Source organism: Amblyomma americanum, chromosome 8 (assembly GCF_052857255.1).
Source record: "Amblyomma americanum isolate KBUSLIRL-KWMA chromosome 8, ASM5285725v1, whole genome shotgun sequence".
NCBI lineage: Eukaryota > Metazoa > Arthropoda > Arachnida > Ixodida > Ixodidae > Amblyomma > Amblyomma americanum.
In genome coordinates, this window is record NC_135504.1 from 33,000,161 (window position 1) to 33,024,791 (window position 24,631).

Consider the following 24,631-nt stretch of genomic DNA (forward strand, 5'->3'; position numbering starts at 1 on the left):
TAGAACTTCTCGTACGCTTCGCCTTTGAAACATGGTAAAAGGCGCAGAGATAGACAAAACTCTTTTCGGCTTCTAATCGACAGCATCTTGCGCTGCTTTGATGCCTGTGCCAACTTTTTTATTCTTTTTATTTCGATGTCCAGGAAGCAACTTGAGTAGAAAGGCAGATGAGTACCGGTGTACAACGCGGAAAGGTGTGTATTGTTCGCTTCCCTCAAAAGAACAGGAGTGCCTCACAGTTACCTTCAGGACATTGTCCATCGGCGCGGAAAATAGTCATGTAGAAGGCTTCACGCCTTCTTTTAAAGTTCCTCCAGGACTCGGATTTAGACTTCAGATGGTGACATCAGCAGTTGACTATTGGCTGTTACAGGTGATTGTGTTTGACCTATGTAGATCAGTCAGGTCTCGGGTATGTGTCCAATTTGTTGACCTTATTTGGCATTTAAGTATCGCTACGGTGGAGCAATTGCTGGCAGAATCTGCAAGGCTACTCCCACGAGTAGCTTGCAAAACCTCAGCCTCTCGAATTTAACGGAAAGGAACAAGCAGACGCGTTTGAAAAGAAAATTGATGGATGCAACATCTGACGGCTTCAGTCTACTGGTATTTATTATTGCGGTGCGTGTTTCACCGGCCGTGGCTAACCATTCAAATTTCGCGAGGAATTTTGGTCCTTCCGCTGCATGCGGCCGCGTGGTGGCGGCTACGCTAAGTAAAATGGTTAATAATAATAATTGGTTTTTGGGGAAAGGAGATGGCGCAGTATCTGTCTCATATATCATTGGACGTTGGACACCTGAACCGCACCATAAGGGAGGGGATAAGGAAGGGAGTGAAAGAAGAAAGGAAGGAGGAGGTGCCGTAGTGGAGGGCTCCGGAATAATTTCGACCACCTGGGTATCTTTAACGTGCACTGACATCACACAGCACACGGGCGTCTTAGCGTTTTTCCTCCATAAAAACGTAGCCGCCGCAGTCGGGTTCGAACCCGGGAACTCCGGATCAGTAGTCGAGCACCCTAACCACTGAGCCACCGCGGCGGGTCTAACTAAAATGGTTTGTCCAGGTTTTCTCGGTACATGCTGAAAACCAAGATATGTCTTATAGCTCTTCACTGACAAACGAAGTCAGTGATAAGAACTACGTGCCACGGGCATTTAAATGCTCAAAAAGGGATCGCCGCTCATATTTTTATTGTCTTTAAAACGTTGTTCTATCGTTAACTGCAAGCTATCTCTAGAAAAGCTGAGGCTATGAAAGCTTCTTTTTGTCATGTCTGATTGTTGGCCCTTCGCTTGAGGAGCAGGCAGCATCTTGCTGAAATGGTCCGCCTGATGTGGTCAAAAACGAACAGCACCCCGGCCTCAGGACGCTACCCTCGCGCACGATGTCTCGTTGAAAATCTGGCTAGCCAGACTTCTGTAGTAGTCCAAGATTTTCCTGAGCACCTTCAAGCGGCTGTGCGCGCCCAACTTGTTCATCATCCTGCACTCGTTGGCGTAGTCGTCATAGTCGACGTCGTACGCTGCGATGCCAAAATTCACGTCCAGAACCTCATTCTTCACCCTACACAGCTGGGCGCAAGAGAATGAAAAGGAAACTTTTGCTTGGTCTTCCGTGACCGACACAAATTTTAAAAACAGGCATAGCGTTGTCAGTGCTATTGTACGTCAGAATACAGCCAAGACGTTTTGATTAGCAGGCTGGTTAACGAATATTGAATAGTAAGCTTTATAACTATTACTGTTGGGCTCCTTACTTATTGAGAGGAGCGTAGCCCACCGTAAGTAATATCCATATCAGCTTTTTAGAATTTCTAAAACGCGGTTACACTCGGCGATATGGTCCAACAAATTTTACCTATTTCGACGGTTTACGTGCACTGGAGGGGTTGCTTTGCCTGCAAGGTTCTCGAAGGCGTATGTTTTTTTGGCGCGATGTAGCCAAAATTTGTCGGGCCACAGTGGCAAGAGTAATCGCGTTTTATAAATTCCAAAAACTTATATGGATATTACTTACGGTGGGCTACACGGCCCTTGATAATTAAGGAGCGTAACAGTAATAGTTAAAAAGTTAACTATTCAGTATTAGTTTAACCCATCCTGCTAGTAAATGCGTCTTAGCTGTATTCTGATGTACTACACCGCTGACAATGCTATGTCGAAAAAAAAGCACTCTTCTAACTCAAAAGGCTTATTTTTAAAAATTGTGTAAAATCTTAGGTGAAACATCCTGTATAGATAAGAGAAACTTGGTAGCATGGCAACACCAAGTTGCATCACGCTGCCCTTCGGCGTAATGCAGCACCGTGGTACAAGTTAACACAATTAGACTTGTATCCATCGTTTGCAATTTAAAAGGGCTCCTGTCTAAAATCTGCTTGCGTAGTTGCTTGAGAAGTGCCAGTGGCCCTGTAAAGATGGCTTCCCCAGCAACAATTAGTACAAACAGTAATATAATATAAGATTGTTTCTTAACAGTGGAAATGAAAGAGAAAGGCGTAACTGTTATAATTGTGCAGCAAATGCGGCTTTAGGCTTTCAAATTTTCTTATGTGCTGAGAGAAACTAGAGCTTGTATTTTGTACTGACCAGTTTGCAGAATTTTTATTGCATCCGTGAACTTTGTTCCCATTTTGTTGCTTTGTTCAGAAATTTCTTCTCCCTTGAGCTATCAACTTTTATGGGTTTTTAGGTTAAGAACAGAAAAAATAATAAATAAATAAAACAGTTATTAACATCAATAAACCAGATTATATTTTGCCATGCGGCATAACCACAATACTATGTCTAACCTTCAGTAATCAACTCGTCCTTTCGTGCTTCGACATGCATATATGATGGAGCAGGATCTTCTTGTTCTTTCTTGCCCTTTTCTTTAAAGACAAAGCTGTGTTCAGAAAAAAAAAGACCATTAAACTGCTGAGTTTTCCGCCAGCTACCTGTATTTGCAGTGCCATCTGCAGACTTTTAAGCCAATGATTACCTCAGGTCAAAGGAGCAAAGAACGGTGCGGGTTTTGAGCACCTATCTCAAGTGATAGATATAATAAACAATAATATAAAAATATTCATTATTTATTCTTGACCCGCCATGGGGGCTCAGTGACTTGGGCACCCGTCTGCTGGTGTCAAGGTCGCGGGTTTGATCCCGGCCGCTGTGACTATATTTCAGTGAAGTCAGAATACAAGAACGCCTGTTTTGGGTGCAAACATTAGGGGCTGCAGTCTATAAGGAAACATTATCCATTTCTCATTTCGTATTCATTTGGTCCTCTGGAATCGGTCACTGTTGTTCGCTATTGGCCACGGGGCCTGGCCATTGGATGCATATAGCAGCGAATGTGATTGGGCACTTTCTGCTTTCGTCTGATGCTACCGTCCCGCTGAGACCACTCCAACTGAAATGAAAAACGGATGTCCATTTCAAATGGATCCTTACAGAATTCGGCCCCAGGTGGTTCTAAATCAATCCACTGCCTTCATCTATGGCGTCCCTCATTGACCAGTAGTCACCAAGAGACGTTAAGCCACACTATTTACTATTAGTAATTTAATATTTACTTCTGATTACATCATTTTTATTTGCGCACAGTGTTGCTCCAAGCAGCTTTGCTCAGGAACGATTAATAGAGCACATATAATGGCTAAGTTGCGGAAAGGCTTAGAGTAGCAAATCACCTGTTTCGCTCCGAAAGCTGGTAATCCACGCTTTCTAGTCCAAGCAGCTTGTATATCCTATACTACTTCATGTATACCGTCCCTGGGGCACTCACCATCTTCGCTGGCCGGCTTTTTAAATGGGTATTTGCCATAATAATGGTGGAAGAAACGAATTATCAGTGATGAATATTAATCTAATCTATATTTTAGCACTGATTGCCTGACTGATGACAGTTTATTGCAATTCAGTAAGCAAGTCAATGAGTGTAATATTCACAAGAAAATCCGCCATTGCCATCGCAATATTGATGCTTGGAGCAGTTCAGAAACGATTTATACAGTTCTTTTCTGTAAAATCTGTAAAGTGTACTACCGCGAGGTTTCCGCAGATGAATTTTTGAAACAAGAAGATGATTATTTCCGCATCTATAAACTCAAATTGACTGATCATCGGTATATCTTCGTTTTTAGGGAGCGACACTAAATGGCGAAATTAAAAGCCTTCAACATCGACGTCAAACTGTTCAAAATGTCGGAATAGGCAATTGGATGCGAGATATTTAATTTCAAAAAGCAAGCGTTTGAAAACTCCTAAATTATAGTGGTTTCTTGCACATCGATCAAACAGTGTCTAATGAACTTTTTATACAGACAACGGCTATGCAGTTCATGTGATCGAGGACGTAGGTGATGATGACTGCGTGACATCACCCGTGTGGAATCAATGCGCTACTTGGGAAAGTCAACTAAACGAGTGTTGGAAGACATCTTCACAAGGTGGGTATGTTTAACTCTGTTGCCGATTAGGAAATTTCAGAAAGTTGGCTCAGTTTCGATGTTGACGGCCATGTCCAACATTGTTGGACAAAATTTTTCCATATCAGAATATTGTAAGGTAATGGTATGGAAATATTGAATGTAATGGTCCATTCTTCCAATGGGTAACAACATCTTTCTTTCAGAGTGTTTCCACAACTCGCATCGAGCATTTAAGACCGCCTATAGAAAACCAATGGGGGACGCATTTGACGACAGCAAAAACGTTAATAACAAAAGACAAATAAATGCAAGCCTGTCGACGGGAGATCTGCAGATATATCGATTGTTTTTGTGAAATCTTATATATGAAAAAATTGCGTTCATAAACCGCTTCGAGATCAAAAATACTTTTGTCCAGAATTGTTGGGTATGCTTGAACTTCGCTCTGACCCCAAACCAAGAAATTAAAAATACATGACTAACTTCAAAGTGGTTAACCGGCTTATAGTGAGCTTTATCATACAAATAATATCCACCTTGCGATGCAATTGCTATGGCCGGCCGGACGTGTCATCATCATCGTCATCATCAGCCTGACTACGCCCACTGCAGGGCAAAGGCATCTCCCGGCCATGTCTCTTCAATCAACCCTGTCCTTTGCCAGCTGCGCCCACCGTATGCCTGCAAACTTAATCTCATCCGGCCACCCAACCTTCTGCCACCCCCTGCTACGCTTGCCTTCTCTTGGAATCCACTCCGTTACCCTTAAGGACCAGCGGTTATCTTGTCTTCGCATTACCTGTCCTGCCCAAGCCCATTTCTTCCTTTCCCCTCCTTTCTTGAGTATTATGCAACAACGGGTAGATCCCATTCGAAAGCTCGTGCAATTTATCAAATCTTTAGGGTCTTGTTGCACGGGAAGCCCACATATAATGCGGAAAACGCTGAATGTGCTCACAATAAAAAGGGGGAACTAAATGCTAATAATCATGCGCGCATAGACACGCACCTTGGCGGCCAGTCCTTCTTCGTTGTCGTATGCGAACAATGTACGGTTCGTGGTTTCATAGGCCAACATGGCGTAGTGCTGGGGCTCGTATCTAAGGTAACCTTGACCCCTGCACACCTGCAAGAACAACACAACAAGTATTCAGCCAGCGGTGGCGACCATGACAGAGCCGCGGAAATCGCAAAATAAATAACGACACGTCTTTACGCTACTATTTATTTATTAGCAAATTTAAGCACTGAATTTCGCCATGCAGAAAGTGTCTAGAAACGTAGTTGTAGCTCAGGGCTTGTGCACAGGGGCTGTTGACGCTTTCGTATTTATTTTGTAGGTTTGTTTGTTTGTTTGTTTGTTTGTTTGTTTGTTTGTTTGTTTGGTTGGTTGGTTGGTTGGTTGGTTGTTTGTTTGTTTGTTTGTTTGCTTGTTTGTTTGTTTGTTATACCTTCAGGGCCATACAGGCATTGCAGAGGGAAGGGGGCAGACAAATTTACAGCAATGTTAGCAAAAAAAAGAGGGTACACAAATTACTAATCCTGTATATACAGTGCTGGTTAAATAACAAGTACATTAGTGCAGAAAAAAGCTGTCGGAGTTTATAAATCGCAAGCCAAACTTTTCGAAAGTTATTTATATCAGCAATAGATACAATTTCATTACGTACATTGTTGCATTCTTCAGAAGTACGGGGAACAAATGAACGTAAGAAACTGTATTGCATAAGGGGATGGGAACTATGTGAGGATGATCAATGCGACGCGATGTGTAATAGGGTCTATGAAAGAAATAATCATGTATAGGCTGCAATGATAATATAACTTGTGAAATAGAATTATCCGACAAACCTTCCGTCGTGAAGCCAATGACTGAAGACTCAGATTAGTTCTCATTTCCGTTATACTTTCTCCTCGGTTATAGTTCGAAAGAATGAAACGAGCGGAGTTATTTAGAGCACGTTCAACCGAAGTAATCAAGTAGTCATGGCTGGGATCTCGGACTGCTGTTGGGTATTCTAGCTTTCTACGTGTTAATGTTTTATAAAGAACTGATTTCAAAGAAGGCGGTGCGCGAGAAGCGTTACGTCGTAGAAAACCATAAAGTTTGATAGTGTTATTGATTAGGTAATCTATGTGAAGCCTATAAGTGAGGTATGCCATCCATCTTCTCTTTCTGGCTAGAATACGGGCATCAACGAGTAGTGTAAGTTTCGTTCAAGTAGAGGTGGACTGGCAGACTTTCAACAGTCGCCACAGCAATGAGATAAACATGGTGAAGTCACTAAGACTTTGTGCTTCCTTCTCTCACGAGCGAAGACGATGTTCCTTGGCTGCATTTCAATTTTGCCCTCTTGCATTCTTTATGTTCAACCCATTGGCTGAGAGCGGTACTTTCTTGAGCACAGAATTTTCTACTGTGCTCTTTCTGTTTTGAACATAGCAAAATCACAGTTTTAATTCTTGTTTTCATCCGTCATTTCCTTCCTGTATTCAAATTGTTACCCACATTCTAACCATCACCTGCTCAGTGCTGGCCTTATTCAGCAAGCAGATTTGCATAATTTACAGAGATTTGCTTCCTTTAGAGAAAGGAAGCACTACACTAATTCACTATTCTTCGATTCTCGATTACATCTGGAGCAAACTATGGTCTTGAGAGAAACGCGAGCCTTCATTACCAAACGACTTTTTCTGAAAGATAAAAAAGTGTCTGAACTGGGATATGGTTTAGTTAAAACATTTGGCGAGAGTCTTGATGTCCCATTTTTTTGTCCTCCACTTTTTTCCCTTGAGTATTTTTTCTTCTCCACCTTCTACTTTTCTTTCTCTCTTTTTGTTCTTCTATTCTTTCGCTTTTTCTCTATCTTGGCTTGGCTTCAGTCTTTCTCGGTTCTTCCTTTTTTCTCTCCTGTTGTGCTTCTTCTGCTCTTCCTTCTTTCTCTGTTTTTTCTCTTCTCTCTTTCCTTGGTTTCTGTCTCCTTCTGTCTGCTTTCTTCACCTTCTCTGTCTGTCTCCTTCTGTCTGCTTTCTTCGCCTTCTCCGTCTACTTATCTTCTCTTTCCTAGCTTGGCTTGGCTCTTCTTTGAGTTCGTCATGACATGCAGATTTCTACGGCAACTACAACTACTATAATTGGCTCCAGTTACACTACAACCCTTGGTGGTGTCCCAAAAAATGCTCTCACATAAAACTACCCCGGATTTGCCGCCCCCACGTGCCACACAATGGTGGCGGCGACATCTGTGCCATACCCAGACCCCCTAACCCATATTGCACTTGGGCCTGAGATAAGTTGACAACTTGACAGCACTCGTTGCAGTCTGCATAGTGGACACTCCCTGTTCATTATTGATTAGGCCAATATTGCCAATATTGCGCCAATGTAGCGCCAATATTGACAATATTGGCCATTATTGGCAAAAATGAGTGTGTGCAATGGTCAATGCGGCAGTATTCTCTTAGGGTATATATCTGCTCCGGCGGCACCGGCGAAGCCTCTCACACAGCTCTGGCCACAATACAAAAGAATCCGATACACCTCTTAGCGAAGTTCACCGCCGGATACCGACACACTAGCCCACACACGAAGGCATTTTTAAGGACCCAAGAAACCGCAACGTCTTTTGCATCCCCACAGGATGCCTACAGCAGAAGCTTACGTAGCATGTCGTACGCCTTAAATCACTCGCTCACCTCTGTGTAGGAGCCGAACGACGTTGCTCCGGGGTCCCGCTCACATCGTTCGAAGAACTCCAGAGGACGTCCCGGAGACGGCGTCGTCCAGCGGCCCTTCATTGTGACCGACACCAGGCCGGCGGTCGGCACCCGTCTCCTTTCCAACTCCCGGATGCCATGCGGGCCGTACGACTGGGAGACAGAGGACGCAACCCATTTTGCATGGGCGGCCGGAGGATTTCTCAAGCCACAAATGCACGGCTTTTCTCTCCGTTTCCTACCACTTCTTTGTGGAAAATAAAACATGTATGTATGTATGTATGTATGTATGTATGTATGTATGTATGTATGTATGTATGTACGTGTGCATGCGCGTATGTATGTATGTATGTACGTGTGCATGCGCGTATGTATGTATGCACGTGTGCATGCGCGTATGTATGTATGTACGTGTGCATGCGCGTATGTATGTATGTATGTATGTATGTATGTATGTATGTACGTGTGCGTGCGCGTATGTATGTATGTACGTGTGCATGCGCGTATGTATGTATGTACGTGTGCATGCGCGTATGTATGTATGTGTGTACGTGTGCATGCGCGTATGTATGTATGTACGTGTGCATGCGCGTATGTATGTATGTGTGTACGTGTGCATGCGCGTATGTATGTATGTACGTGTGCATGCGCGTATGTATGTATGTGTGTACGTGTGCATGCGCGTATGTATGTATGTACGTGTGCATGCGCGTATGTATGTATGTATGTACGTGTGCATGCGCGTATGTATGTATGCACGTGTGCATGCGCGTATGTATGTATGTACGTGTGCATGCGCGTATGTATGTATGTATGTATGTACGTGTGCATGCGCGTATGTATGTATGTGTGTACGTGTGCATGCGCGTATGTATGTATGTACGTGTGCATGCGCGTATGTATGTATGTGTGTACGTGTGCATGCGCGTATGTATGTATGTACGTGTGCATGCGCGTATGTATGTATGTATGTACGTGTGCATGCGCTTATGTATGTATGTATGTATGTACGTGTGCATGCGCGTATGTATGCATGTATGTATGTATGTACGTGTGCATGCGCGTATGTATGTATGTACGTGTTCATGCACGTATGTATGTATGTATGTAATTCGTTTTGAATTAACACCTCTTTTTGGGTCAGTTGGTGCATACTTGAATTGGAGAAAAAATAGTGCTAAACCATGCAAACCACAAGAAAGAACCAAGACCAGACACAGGCTCTAACTCAGACCTAAAATTTTAGTTGTGAGTTAGCACCTGAGTCTCGTCTTCGTTCTTTCTTGTGGTTTGCATGGTATAGCGCAATTTTTTTTCACCAATTCAATTCGTTTTGCCGTTTACTAATTTCGTATGCAGGGTGAGTTATATTGATAATACAGGCATTTAATTTAAAAACTGTGACATATGCGTCACTGCTCTCAGAGCAGATGAATTGTACAACAATGCAGACATTATATACCTGTTACAGTTCAACTGATACAAAGTTATTAACTAAAGATTTGATGGTAAAATTGAGAGCCCTCAATTCCGAAAGCGAGCTTAGCGTTAAGAGAAAAAATAAAGAACCGCAATACCGATTTAAAACTTTTAAAAGCACGCCACTTTGGTTGCAGATTGGTTCATAATGGAAATGTACAGCGCAAATACAGACAAGGACACAAGAAAGAATGACATGTATTTGCGCTGTACATTTCCATTATGAATCAGCAACATGCTCAGTCTGTCACCTTAGCAGATTGGTTGCTTCGAGATCAAAGCAAATGAATGTTGTCCTCTACCACCATGCGCTCAGGCTCACCATGTCGTAGACGTAACTGCCCTGGAACTCGTGGGGCAAACGGACCGCCGACAGCTGGGTGGGCGGCATGACAGCGCAGTTGTCGACTGTGTTGTCGCCGAACGGGTAGTGGCCGTAGACGACGAGCAAGTCCGGGATGAACTGGATCCTCCTGCAGGCCACCGACTCTGAAGTGTGCACCCCTGGAGAAAATGTTCTTCGGGCAACGCGTAGACATGGCTCATTCACTGCCTATGAACGTTTTAGAAAAACCTAAATTCTGTCCCTATGGCAGATATGGCTACCATTAGTACGGTGCCCAACATATTTGGATAAAAATTTTGATTATTATAAAACTGTAAGGCATTGGTATGGAACTATTGAGGGTATTTGTCCAATCTTCCGATATGCAGCAAAATCTTTCTTTTACAGATGTCCAACGTTCTCTGAGAAAAAAAAATGAAAATTTGAAGATTGTAAGGCACTGTTATGAAAATATTGAAGGTAATGTTCAATTTTTACATATAGCAAAATCTTTTTTTAAATATTTCCATCTATCGGGTCGAAAACTTAAGACTTCCATTGAAAAGCAATGGCCAACGCTTTTGAAGATAAGAAAAACGTTAATAGAAAAAAATCAAGCCTGCTTATGGGTAATCTGCGGATATAATGATTGTTATAGTGAAATCTTACGCTACATGAAAAAACTGCGTTCATAAACGATTTCCCGCTCAAAAAACGCTTTTGTCCAGAATTGTTGGGTAGCTGTATATCTGAACAGGTGACAATTAAACGTTATTTACCAACTCAAACCCACTCTGACTTGCTAGCTGAGGTCCACCATCGCTGAGGCGACTGTATTAAATATCCAACATTCCAGCTCAATATCTGATTTGTTGCATTTTCTGATAGTCTTCGCTAAAACACCCCACATACCATGTCTTCAGTCACGCCAGTGCACCGCAGAATTAATATTACACTCCCCCACAAGTGCACTACAACCCAGTTTTTTCTCTTCTGGTCTCTCTTTTATTCTATCATGTTCACAAGCTGTTTCCATTTGCAGTGACTTCATAACTTGTCCCAGATATATGCATTTATCGAGTAATCTCACTATCCTGCTACATTTGATTGGCTGTTCAGCTCATCGACAGATGAGCGTTTCTCTCCTTTCTTATGTTGTTTTATACCGCCTTTTGTATTTACTTGTCCCTTTCCTTAGTCATTTGCGGTAACTAACGCCGAAAATTACTTCGCCTCCTTCAATCAACAAAGTTGTTGATTTTTAAACTGATTCATCTTAGCCCATAAGTCTCTGTGTTTCACTTCTGTCTCTCTGAATACTTCTCGCCTAAATTCTAAAAATATCAACGCAGATTTAGTCTTGCTGTCCGATTACTTTTTTGATCTCTATATGCACTGCGCTCGAAATGAAAGCTTCTGGAATATCGTGTTTGGCAGTTGTAACCTTCCTGAATTTTTTTTTTGTGCTTTGCTTCAAAGCGAAATCCTAAGCAGGGTCTTGCAATACTGCTACACCTCCTAAAGCATTCGAGCATTAGGAGACAGCTAAACAAATACTTCCATTTTACGATACTGCAAGGCCTTTTTCAAAAGGTATACTAAGGGGTGCCTTCGAGCTTTCCAATAGTTTTACATCGTTATCGGGAGTGCGTGCGACTGCCTCGAAGCACCTCAATGCTATTTCAGTAAAAAGCTGCATCTTTCTTGCACAATTAAGGAGACCAGAAATGCGAACTTTATTTGTACGGGAGAGCACTTCGTGCTTCCAGTAGCCAGAGAAAAAACGCAATACGCCAGCATAAAATAAGCACCGCTCGCGTTACCGACCGCTCTAATGCGCATTAGTTTTGAGGGCGTTTAGCAAAGAAAGTTAGAGGCTCGACAATGCTGCTCTCCATGATCAGATCCCGTGTACAGTTCTAAGAACGCACAACTGTGTGGATCGAGCACTGGGTGGGTTATGTGATAATGGCGCAATATATTCTCCAGAGCACAGCTCACTTTTATTAACAAACATTTCGCTCGAACCTCCTTCAGCACCTATGTAATTCAGCGTAAACGAGCGCACCCTATCGCTCGTTTACGAAACCAAGTGCAGAGCTCACTTGAATTCCTCGTCGAAGTAGTGTATCCATTGCCTGGCTGGAGATGGCGCAGCGAGAGCTGTGAACACACTTCGCCGTGGCGCCCTCTGCCTTTTCGCGAGGTCGGCTAGAACCTGCGAGACAACCACAAAAACGGACTCTGTGGGAATTCATCTCTTCTGTTTACTCCTCTACCAATACTTCCTCACTAGTTATTAATTGAGAAATCGGTGTCAAAACTGCAAGATGGCTTTATGTTTATGGAAGTAAGCAGTCTGAAAGAATGAAAAGGTGATCGAAACTTTGCAGCAGTAAATTTCAAGAAATCAAATCAAATTTATTTCAACCTCACAACGTGCATTGCAACTCTGCAGGTGCAGGCAAAAAGCCTTCTGGGGGCTTGACGACACCCTCGACAGAATCATCGCCAGAACTTTTCTTCGAAGTTGGATATCCATGCTCGGCAAATTCAACAAATGGTTTATGGAGGTTTAACGTCCCATATTTTTACCCCAGAAAGGCTATTTTTGAAAATTGCTTAAATTGTTCCCTGAAACACCTCGTAAATTGTTAATACTACGTGTCATAAGTTTTAAATTTCATAGTATAAGCGTTACAACTTGAAAAGAGTGTGACTTACTTTTAGCCGAAGCATGGCCGTCATCATCTCAGTTTGGGTCGCGCCTGTGGGCGTGTCCAGTATTCCAGTGTGGTAGATTCTGCTGCGCCAGAACACTTCGAGCGCATTTGGCTTGGTGCGTCTCAGATCATCTCGCAGCTGGTACATGTGGCTGTAGAGAAGGTTCAGACACAATGGTAAGCACAGAGCGCAGAAAAAAGAAATAAAAACATTCCATCACACGCGGACGGACCCCAACTCAATGGCCACTGAAACTCTCTTGAACATCTTAGGGACGTTTGGGACGTCCTTCGGACGTCCAGTGGCGTTTGAGTGCCAATTATATATATATCAGACAAGTCAAATGAAATGAGGGGCCTGTTTGTCAAACATATGAAGGAAGCCAACAGTCACCGAAACTAAGGTGCACAGGGGAATGTTTCCATTTTTTTTAATTTGTAGTGCCAATCAATGGGATAATAATACTTAGATTAATCTGTCGCGTAAAAAAAATTCCTTATAAAGCAGCAGAAAAAAACAACCATGCCGCCGGTGGGATCCGAACCCACGACCTCCGAATATCGCGTCCGGTGCTCTACCATCTGAGCTACGGCGACGGCTGTCCAATCTGCATTCTTTAAGCGATAGATTAATCTAAGTATTATTATCCCACTGATCAGCACTACACATTTAAAAAAATAAAAAAAAACATTCCCTTCTGCACCTTGGTTTCGGTGATTGCTAGCGCCCTTCATAAGTTCGTCAAACAAGCCCCTCATTTCCTTTACCTTGTCTGCTATACACACACACATGCACAAGTGTGTGTGTGTGTGTGTGTGTGTGTGTGTGTGTGTGTGTGTGTGTGTGTGTGTGTGTGTGTGTGTGTGTGTGTGTGTGTGTGTGTGTGTGTGTGTGTGTGTGTGTGTGTGTGTGTGTGTGTGTGTGTGTGTGTGTGTGTGTGTGTGTGTGTGTGTGTGTGTGTGTGTGTGTGTGTGTGCGCGCGCGCAGAAGAATAATATTTTAGTTTTGGGTAGTAAATATGCAGTTCTCGGCGCATGCAGTTCTCGGTGTGTGTGCGGGCGCGCCGAGAACTGCATATTTACTACCCAAAACTAAAATATTATTCTTCTGCGCAGAGTATACTCTCCTGTTCGGACGCCAAATGGCTCACAAAGTAGCATATTCTGGAGTACATTTCTTGAGGACTAATTTCACTTTGCGCACTTCCCTTGATTTGTCGCAAATGAGAACCTGTACCCAGACGACGAGGACGAAGCTTAGATCATTAGCCTCATCGCCGATAAAGCAAGGATGTGCATCCGCTAGTTAAAACAATTAGTTGGTCTAGCTATCAGTTGCTCTCTGAGGTAATTAATTTCAGCGAAACAGGAGAGGCAGAAAGGAAAAGACAAGACTAGCCTCTGTCGAGTCGTTCTGCGTACTTCACACGTCTACCATTTCGCTAACAGTAATGAATTAAGAATTCTACGGTGAAGTAAAATATATTTGAGATCCCGTACATTCTAGATAGCTTATTTTTGCACTGCCAAAGCGCGAACGATAGAAATGAAGGCATTCACGTCAGCGCATGCGACAGAAGCCAGCTGTTTGTATTTACTTGCTTCTCTTTAAGCACAGCCAGGCACAGCAGTGCCCCTGGTAGCACACAATGAATGTTCGCGTTATTTTCCTGCTTTATTCACAGCATTATCACCTCAGCGTTATTTTCATAAGCAGCGTAAGAACAGCTGTACAAGAAAGCTTTCCGGGCAAAACTGGTTCATATTCACAGTTTCACATCGAAAAAAGTCGAATCCAAAGTATGCTTAGACTGACTAAATTAGTTGCATATTTTTTCTTGACATCGTGTTGTAGAGTTGCTCTAACATGTGAAACATATAGTACAGCAACTTGGATCACATTACGGTACGGATAACTAACTTTCGCGTTTTTCTCGGTTTACGTTTAGATGGTTCTGGCTCATTTTGATGAAACTCTTCATTTTTACTTCGAATATGGCTCTGGCAAGCTACACAAATCTCTGTTGATACTCTATCTTGATACTATCTCTCTGTTGATACTTTCTCCTATTTATATTTCCGTGTTCTATGGCAACTTTATTATCTCGTCTCAGAAAAGAGAGCACTCTCTCTTGAATATAAATCATATATAACATAACTTTTCCTTACATGTTTCATGCTTTCCGGCTCTGTACATATGGAATGGTTCATTCATTTCCATTTTCCTCTCCTTTTAGCAACAAGGAAAATCTGTTCGTTTATTCATCACTCATGCACAAAGAATTGAATATAATTTAGGAAAAATGGGTGTTCAATTTGTAGGGCCCCTGAAGTAATAGCAGCAGATGTTACATAAAATCATGGTCTTACGAATAACATAACCCGCTATAAAACGTCCAAGCCACTCACTGAAACGCGAATGATATTCCCAGGGTAGTTCTGTTGTATCTTGTGGCCGCCCGCATGAAAGTCTCCAGATCTGAATCAAAAGGACTGCCGCCGGATAGGTTGTTCTTGTTTCCAGCGTAGATGGAGTCGAAAAAGGCGATGTCGCACAGGCCGTCACTAGCCATCACCGAATCCGAAATTGTCCTTCGTCCATACGTGCAAACCAGCATCTCTGGGTCGGCGCCTGCAGACATGTCCGCCAATACCTTTTCGTTTGAACCAAGCATGTGCAACATGCTGAGAGAACAATGAAACCCACTGAAGTTATCAACTATTTGATACCATTTTTAATGGTGTAAAAATAGCCTGGTGAACAGGTTTGTTCTGCAGTAAGTATTATTATACACATATTTCCAAGAAGTTTGCTCTAGAAAAGCAGAAATTCACTTTAGAAATAAGGTTTTAACCATTTAAAAACTGGTCTGTACTCAGCGGAACTAATTATTGAACTTCTTACCTCCGGCACGAGAGGTGAGGACTAAAACCGTTAGACGACAGATGTGGTCGCAATAAATGTCATTTTTAAGGAGACGAATTAAGGGTGTGCCTGTGAAGGCGGCATGTGGTAATGTATTAATGCGAAAGCATTATATGGCCTATCAACAACGGAACTCGGCGGCGTTAACCAAGTGGTAACAAAACCTCATGACGTCGCCATGGCCTCTCATGCCATCAGCGGTAAACAATAAGATAGTAATGAACGTCGATAATGACTAATGAGTGGTCATAGGCAATGAACCAAAGACATTACACGATACAGTATAGTTAATGGTCAGTTGGTGGCAGTGATAGTGATAGCTGTAGGGATAGTTAAAATAGTGGCTGTTTTCCAATTATAACGGACGTTACTAGATAGTGAGGAGGGTCATTAATGACATTGGTGGCGATAAAGGCCTTCAAGGCAAATGCCTTCAGGGTAAATTTCTTTGTAGTAGAGGCCTTTAGGTCGGATTCCATCAAGCCGAAGGCCTTTATTATTAGGCCTTTAGGCCAAAGGATGCTTTCGCATCGATCGGGCTTCGATTTCACTACCACGTGTGCTGCAGCGAATACCACGACCTCCTAGCGAGTGCTGCAGTTTCTTGGAGTGAGCGGAAAAGTTACAGGAGCAACGCGTTGTCGAAAGCGAGCATCAAACTCACGCCTCAATTTCGGAGTGGTGGACACATCGCTCGGCGTTGTCGGTGCGTCACCAGCGGGAGAGGCCGGTACTCGTACCTCGACACTCATTGGTAAGACGACCGTCGGCAGATTCCTGCCCCCGTTGCTCTGTTGCTCAGTCGTGGTCCAAGTGGTCGGGGATCCTGCGAGCCAGAGCGTCAGAGTTCTGACCGAACTCCCAAGGTAATATCCGATGACAAAAAGCGTTGTATGTCCAGCAGTCCTGAACAAAAATTTTGAATATTGAAGCGAAAGGCTTCACTACGCTAGGTAAAGCAGTCGTTGCGTAGGCCGGATAATGACCTTGAACGACTTCCAGCCCAGCCACGTTAGCCGTGTATGACCATGTGTGGTGCAGTTATGGTGTGGAACCCTTGACCCCTAACCTTAAGTTGACCTTTGACATGGGTGACCTTTGGGTTGGCCTTTGACCTTAAGAACATCATATGGGGTGATGTGAAGCCACGTGATGACATCCGATGGGAGGTGTTGTAAGACCATGTGATACCACGTCATGGCTACGTGGTCGTGTTGGTGTGTATATAGAACAGCTGTCGCGAGCGTGTAGCGGAGCTGCCATGGACGAGCCTCAGACGCTTAGCAAGCGTCATTTGCTCTTCACTGAATTCCATGTAAGCCAAGTTAAGCCACTGCTAATTTTTTTAATTATTAGGTAGCGTTTGGAAATATTGAAGGTAATGATCCATCTTTCCGATGTGTAATAATAATAAAAATTGGTTTTAGGGAAAGAAAATGGAGTAGTATCTCTCATATATCGTTGGACACCTGAACCGCGCTGTAAGGGAAGAGATAAAGGAGGGACTGAAAGAAGAAAGGAAGAATAGGTGCCGTAGTGGAGGGCTCTGGAATAAGTTCGACCACCTGGGGATCTTTAACGTGCACTGACATCGCACAGCACACTGGCGTCTTTGCGTTTTGCCTCCAGAAAAGCGCAGCCGCCGCGGTCGGGTTCGAACCCGGGAACTCCGGATCAGTAGCCGAGCGCCCTAACCACTGAGCCACCGCGGCGGGTCCGATGTGTAGCAAATTATTTCTTTTAAAGTGTTTGCACCACTCGCATCGAGCATTTAAGACTGTCATAAAAAACCAATGGGGAATGTTTTTGACGACAGCAAAATCGTTAAAAGCAAAAAAAATCATGGCTGCAGCCGACGGCAGATCTGCGGATATATTGATTGTAATAGTGAAATCTTACAATGTATGCAACAATTGCGTTCATAAACTGGTTCCCGTTCAAAAATGCTTTCGTGCATAATTGTTGGGTATGCTCGCGCGATCCAACATGTCGAACATTCTTGGACAAAAATTTTGAAAATTGTAAGACACTGTCATGGAAGTATTGAAGATAATGGTACGTTCTTCTGATGTGTAGCAAAATCTTTTCTTTAAAATGCTTCCATCGATCGCATCGAATAGTTCAGCCTGCCATGGAAAACCAATGGGGAACGCTTTTGAGGATATCAAGAACGTTAACATAAAAAATGCAAGACTGCCGATGGGTGATCTGGGGGTATATTTATTGTTATGGTGAAATATTTCATTATATGAAAAAAATTGCGTTCATAAGTGGTTTCGTGCTCAAAAATGTTTTTGTCCACAATTGTTGGATATGACGTTATCTGATCGACGCTTAAACTCCGCGAAAATTCTAAACAAGCAGTCATGATTTCTATGATACCGTGCGACAAAACCTCAACGCGCGCGAGGCGATATTTAGTTTAATTTCCACTAACAGGCGAAAATTTTAGAGCTTAATTGCTACTAAATGATCCCAAAACTGTGAACCTATGTGAGGTTCCTTTTTTAGGAACAGAGGACATCACAGAGCATGAATATATTCAGTCTTGAATGCTAATTTCAAATTGGAATAGCCAACGCTGTACAAAAAAAAACGGAGTAGCACGCCTTAATGCATGCCATATCTACGTTTCGTGATTTAGCACTACTTCCAACGCGTAACCAGTAACCGACTGTAACCGACCCGGTATCATCTACAGTAGTTACGGTTGCATAAGAAAAAGCATAGAACAACAACTGGCACGACACTTGCGAGCTCATTCTAAGCTTTCTATGCTCTTTAAACACTTGAAAAAAATTAGGCCATCGTTGGCATTTTGTGATTTTCTAGGAACGATAAAACTGATTTCATATAGGTAGGTACACGCAAGAGTAAATTATGAGAAAAATTTCATGCTGCCCCATAACCTGCCTGTGCTGCAGTACGTCAACAGATTATATAGGCTGTTTAACCTTGACTGTCAAGTTACCCTATAGTGCGCTAGCACTAGTGGCCATTCCCCGCATTCAGCCGTCCGTCCGTCCGTCTGTCCGTCCGTCCGTCCGTCCGTCCGTCCGTCCGTCCGTCCGTCCGTCCGTCCGTCCGTCCGTCCTTCTGTCTGTCTGTCTGTCTGTCTGTCTGTGTCCGTCCGTCCGTCCGTCCGTCCGTCCGTCTGTCCATCCGTCCGTCCGTCTGTCTGTCTGTCTGTCTGTCTGTCTGTCTGTCTGTCTGTCTGTCTGTCTGTCTGTCTGTCTGTCTGTCTGTCTGTCTGTCTGTCTGTCTGTCTGTCTGTCTGTCTGTCTGTCCGTCCGTCCGTCCGTCCGTCTGTCTGTCTGTCTGTCTGTCTTATGTCCGTCTGTCTGTCTGTCTGTCTGTCTGTCTGTCTGTCCGTCCGTCCATCCGTCTGTCTGTCTGTCTGTCTGTCTGTCTGTCTGTCTGTCTGTCTGTCTGTCTGTCTGTCTGTCTGTCTGTCTGTCTGTCTGTCTGTCTGTCTGTCTGTCTGTCTGTCTGTCTGTCCGTCCGTCCGTCCGTTCGTCCGTCCGTCCGTCCGTCCGCCCGCCCGCCTACCCGTCCGTCTGTCAGTCAGTCCGTCCGTCTGTCTGTCTGTCTGTATGTCTGTCTTTCCCTCCGTCCGTCTGTCTGTCTGTCCGTCCGTCCGTCCGTCCGTGCGTCAGTCTGTCTGAAGCGTGCGTTGTGTCAGGCTGCTCATCTGCCCACCAACCTGGCCAGGTGTATTATATATACAACAACCTGCCCACCGTGTCAGGCGGCCGTTCTATTTATGAGAGGCTGCTCGGGAAGAGCAAGCTGAGAAGCAACCCAACCCAAGCAATCCAAATTCTATCAATGGCAGTACCTGCTATAGAAGGGCAGTGGTGCATCGCTTGACCGCTGCACCACTGCGCCAGGAGTGGTAGGAATGGAATGGGAAAACTTTATTGCTATATTTACAGCTTTCAGCGGCTAACAGAGGTATTCATGTTTTACTGAAGTCTCCGTCGTCTTGAGTGGTCGGCGCCCTTATTCCAGAGCACCGCTGAGCCTGGCCACTTTGAGAGCGTGCTGCACCAATCCTTTTTCCACTGTGAGCACGCCGCTGGCGAGAAGGCCCTCCCACTGTTCCGCACTGGGTTTTTCTTCTTTGTGGAAAGAGAAGTTATTTCTGCACTCCCATGCGATGTGATATAGTGTTGGGATGGCCCCACACCATGGGCATGCGTCCCTGTATTGACTGGGAAACATTTTATGTAGGATGTGTAGATTTGAGAATGTTCCCGTCTGCAGCCTTCGCCAGTCGACTGCTTCATGGTAGGAAGTGGTAGGAAGGCTCCCAGGGATCTACGAATGTAAATAACGACCAATTCCGCATGTATAGACGCTAACCTAGCTAATATCCCTACCCAACAACTGCCATCCGTGAACAGTGGGTCTGAACACCGGAACTGAAGTGAACACCGAACTGTCAGCGCATCTAATTCGCATTTGGCCTAACTACGCAAGCCTACCATCATTTTTGCATGAATTTATCATTAAGGACGCCTCCTACACCTTTAGCTGCTGACACTTTTAACTTCATTTGGTAAATAATCTCGAAAAGACCATTCCTGTCAGGATGTTACCATTCCATGCATTTTTGTGGGCATAAATAAAAAGTATTTACATTTTTACGCACAGTACCGCAGGTCTTACCTGCCTCGAGCACGAAAAGTGTGATGGCTACGGACGTGATTACAATTGAAAGTAGTGCGAACACCGTCGCCCCAAGAGGTTTTCCGCTGCTGTCCCTGCAAAAATGGCATGAAAGCTTATCAGCGAAATGCAAATATCACCCACTTCATCTAGGGCATTGTTTTGAAACGTTTACGTGCACCCCATTTGCCAAAAGTAACCGGGCACTTGTGGTTTGTTTCTTAGCCTGAAGCGAAGCACTTGTGGCAGCCCTCAAGCTCTGAATCTGTGTAAAGTAAGGTGAACCCTTGTTTTCAAGTTTTGACACCTTGCGGTCTTTAGGGGTGCCGTAAGGGCTCCGTTATGTGGTTCAGAAGCAAAAACCTGCTGCTCGGTTACTTTTGGCAAAGGGGTTACGTCCACGTAATTTGTTCCAAGCCCTTTCTACCGTTTGGTAGTAAAAGATGAAAAACCATCTCTAAATGTTCACTCCCCTTGTTATCGCGTGGGCCAGAAAAGGCCGAAAAATGCTCATTTCGTAATCGCGTGACTTTAAACGGAACACTTATGCGCCGTGCATTGACAGGTTTAGATTTGAATTCACACACCCAATATTTTTGTGCCGTTATGCGATCACTTCTAACCTGTATAACTCAGGCTTTTTGGAAGAAGTCAGCAGCAGACCGGCAGTATGAACTGAGCTGGAAGTGCCTTTCAGCAATAGAAAGCATCTTAGCATGTCAAAACATCAAACGAAATTGCTCGTTTTTGTTTCTCAGTTATTCATCGCTCGAAGGGCGTTATAATTAAAGTCCAGCACCTCAAGACATATCTGCAAAGATATGGGGCTCAATATTAAAGTTGAGTGAGCGGACAGAAAACAAAGCGGCGTTTTAAATTGATGGTCGCAAAAAAAATGGAATGCTTCAAGTTTGCTCCCGAAGGTGTTAATAAGAGCAAGATTTAAGGAAGGACAGTCTGCGACTGTTTTGCTTCATTTTCCTTACCCTTTGCTCGTAGGTACTGCAAGCACAATAGGAACAACACATTGCTTAGGCATCCGAACATTCGTACAAATTAGTAATCGAAACTTGTGAAACAAAAACACAAATGTAACGAGCAGGTTAACTTCGGCCTACTTTGTGGCAAAACTGTAATAACAATGCAGAAGCACTTGGCCGAATTGTAATTTTGTGCTTTCCAGATGCAGATGCATTGGAAGCGGTTGATATACAGTTGATATGACCTCAAAATGGAGCAGCCAGCAAAATATATTTTCTTGATGCAGCACAGACAGTGCCCTATTATTCTTCAGCGGTGTAGTGCGCCAGAATGCAGCTAAGACGCGCTAACTAGAAGGCTGGTTCACTAATACTGAATAGTTTGCTGGCTACATCGGGCCAAAATACGTCGTTTTCGAGAAGCTTGCACGTAACTCGTCTAAATAGCCAAAATTTGTTGAGCCACAGCGCCTAGGGTAACGGCATTTTTTTTTTAATTCTAAAAACTGATATGGATATTACTGACGATGCGCTAGACGCCTCTCAGTAATTAAGAAACCTAACGGTAATAGTTTAAAGTTAACTATTCAGTATTAGTTAATCAGCCTGCTAGTTAACACGTCTTAGCTGTATTCTGACATCATACGCCACTGACAATGTTATTCCTAAAAAAAGCTCACTTCTAACTCAAGAAGCCTATCTTTAAAAAAACTTTGTAAAGTCTTATTTCAAGCACCCAGTATAACTATATATGCACACGCACACACCTGGCCAGGTTGTCCGCAACACGGTTGGAAGGTGAGTAGCCGGCCACAAAGCAGGCTTCAAACACACAATCGCTAAATGCGGGGAGTGCCCACTATAAGTGCTAACGTGCTAGAAATGCAGTGAACAAATCAGCCCTCCCTGCTACCCTTGACCAAACAATATTTTCCCCTCGGAAAAAAATTATGGTCTTCCGTCAAACCTAATGCAATTGGTAGAGCAGGATGGCATCCGTTACAAAAATGGTCTATAGACTGTCTATAGACTTTTCGTAGATTCTATTGCCTTCCTATAGATGTTTTCTTTAGACTATTCATAGTCTGTTAACAGTCTAGACAAAAGTCCACTAAAACTGTATGGCCATAAATCTATAGAGTGTCTGTAGACTGTCTATAGAGTTCGTATTGCCTATAGACTAGTCTATAGAATTTGTTTATAAAAGGTCTATAGATTTTATTAACAAAAGTCTGTGGAGACTGTCTAAAGAAATTTTTGTAACCGTATAGAGCTACATGTGCATCTCTACTCCCGTAGAAACATGCACAAGAACTATACTACCCGCAGTAATTAGAGCCACATCTAACCGACTCGAGAAATCAAAGTGAAGAACAGGAGATTTACATTTTTGAACTCATGAAAATCGGCATAGTACGCGTAAGACAGTGCCTCAGTCACCACAGTTTCCTACCTGCCGAAGTGGTCGACAGGAAGGCCGGGCTACCCTGTTGGGAAGGCGCCTGTCTCGACGGCACCTTCCCGTATAAGGTCTCCCCATCGGTGCCTCGCGTGGGCACTGCAGGACCGTATCCGTACGGGCCGTACGCCTGAGCGTACAAAGCAGGATCGTAGCCGTACTGGTCGTACGGCTGCGCATAAGCAGCTGGATCGTCGTGGGTGGCGTTGTACATAACGGCGGCCAGGATGATGACCTGCAACAGAACAAAAAATTTGCTGTGCTTTAGCTTTGGCTAAACCTGGTGAGAAGCCAGAAAACCTCCGACTCTGCGTCGCTGGTTATACGTGCCGCCTGAAGAGCTCTCTGCTGTTTCTTCGCCCCCCCCCCCCCCCCCCCCCTAGTAGCACTCTTCCACGTTCTTCTTCTGTCTCTTCGGCCCAGCGTTTCTTCCTAGCCTCATTGACACGTTGAAGTTTCGCTTTCCGGCGCGCTTTCACGGCAGGATGCTCTTCCTCCTCCATCGCAAAACCGGTTTCCACCCTACCGGCTCGCTGTTGGTATATATACACAGCTCGATCTCCATTGACGTCATAGTCGGTGGCTCCGCCCCCGTTGTCAAGCAGAGTATATATCTCCAAGGTTGATGTGCTTGCTTACTCAAATTCCTTTTATATGGTGTCACCGTCATACAGCATCGCAAGTTGTCCCAGCTCTTCAACCTTTGACCTTGACCTTCGAGAGATTTGGGGGTGGCCCACCATCTTGGTTTGGCATGCACGCGCCACCATGGCCTACGTGACTTTGCTCCACAGTTCGACCTCTAAAGATTTTCAAGGTCATAAACTGAACTATATTACCCTTCTGAAAACCTGGCGTAGCGAAGCTTTCGCTTCAATGACCTTGACTTTGACGTTGACCTTCGAGAGATTTTGGGGGTGGCCCACCACCTTGGTTTGGCATATTTGGGCCACCATGGCCTACGTGGCTGCTCTATGGTTTGACCTCTAGAGCTTTTCGAGGTGATAAACGGGACTACGCTACCCTCTTGAAAACTTGGCGTAGTGAAGTTCAAAATTGCGGACGGTTTAGCACGGCTGAGTGCGGAATGTCGCGCAGTACGTTAGTTGAGTGGCATCGCCGATACACTCGGTGCAAAGAGGCTATGTGGAACATTTCTGCCTGCGTAACGAATGACACCGTCCGCACAGCGCCGTACCTGTAGAAATCCACGCTTAGAGTTTTTTTTTTTCGGAAAAGAATTGCGTTCAAAGGCGCATTTCTGAAAGCATATGCAGCATGTATATAAGTATTTTTTACGGTGCTTGTAAATAGGACGTTCACTGACCACGAAATGCAGTGCGCTCCGTTATGCTATTTTATGCCAGGGCTAAACATTAATAAGCGGAACGTCTTGCCCATCTTCAGTATCCGCAACGCGCAAACATCGAAATTCTGTCCGAAAGTCCATCCATTTCACTGATGGGCAAAGCGATCAACAGCTTGATGTAGGAATATCTCTTCATCGAAATCATTTTACCCTGAAGAGAAGACACGCAACTCAAGATTTCGAGAGCCCAAGCATCAAGGGTTATATGGTGTGGTGCGCGGGGAGTAACCGCCTATAGTGCAGGTATGGTTAGTATAGGTTATGCTGACAGATGGCGGAGTAGACAGCTGCAGAATAAGTTCTACCATCCGCCGGTTCTTTACTGTGCGGTGATACTGCACAACTATGTTCATTGATTTAGCTCTAAGCCGCCGCGGTGGCTGAGTGGTTATGGCGCTCGGCTGCTGGCCCAAAAGACGCGGGTTCGATCCCGGCCGCGGCGGTCGAATTTCGATGGAGGCGAAATTCTAGAGGCCCGTGTACTGTGCGATGTCAGTGCACGTTAAAGATCCCCAGGTGGTCTAAATTCCCGGAGCCCTTCACTACGGCGTCTCTGATA

The 24,631-nt window shown here is 44.2% G+C and overlaps 1 protein-coding gene across 1 annotated transcript; it reads right to left on the bottom strand.

Moving 5' to 3' along the window:
- Window positions 1-1,185: 1,185 nt before the first annotated feature.
- LOC144100198 (uncharacterized) lies at window positions 1,186-22,933 on the bottom strand. The gene is made up of 10 exons (XM_077633213.1): window positions 22,698-22,933; window positions 20,265-20,359; window positions 16,258-16,419; window positions 15,077-15,299; window positions 12,669-12,819; window positions 12,050-12,162; window positions 9,942-10,092; window positions 8,120-8,293; window positions 5,433-5,549; window positions 1,186-1,577 (listed from the first exon to the last, which is right to left on the bottom strand). Exons 3-10 carry the CDS (start codon window positions 16,343-16,345, stop codon window positions 1,368-1,370), a joined length of 1,227 nt encoding a protein of 408 aa, XP_077489339.1. The 5' UTR covers window positions 16,346-16,419; window positions 20,265-20,359; window positions 22,698-22,933; the 3' UTR covers window positions 1,186-1,367.
- Window positions 22,934-24,631: the final 1,698 nt, after the last annotated feature.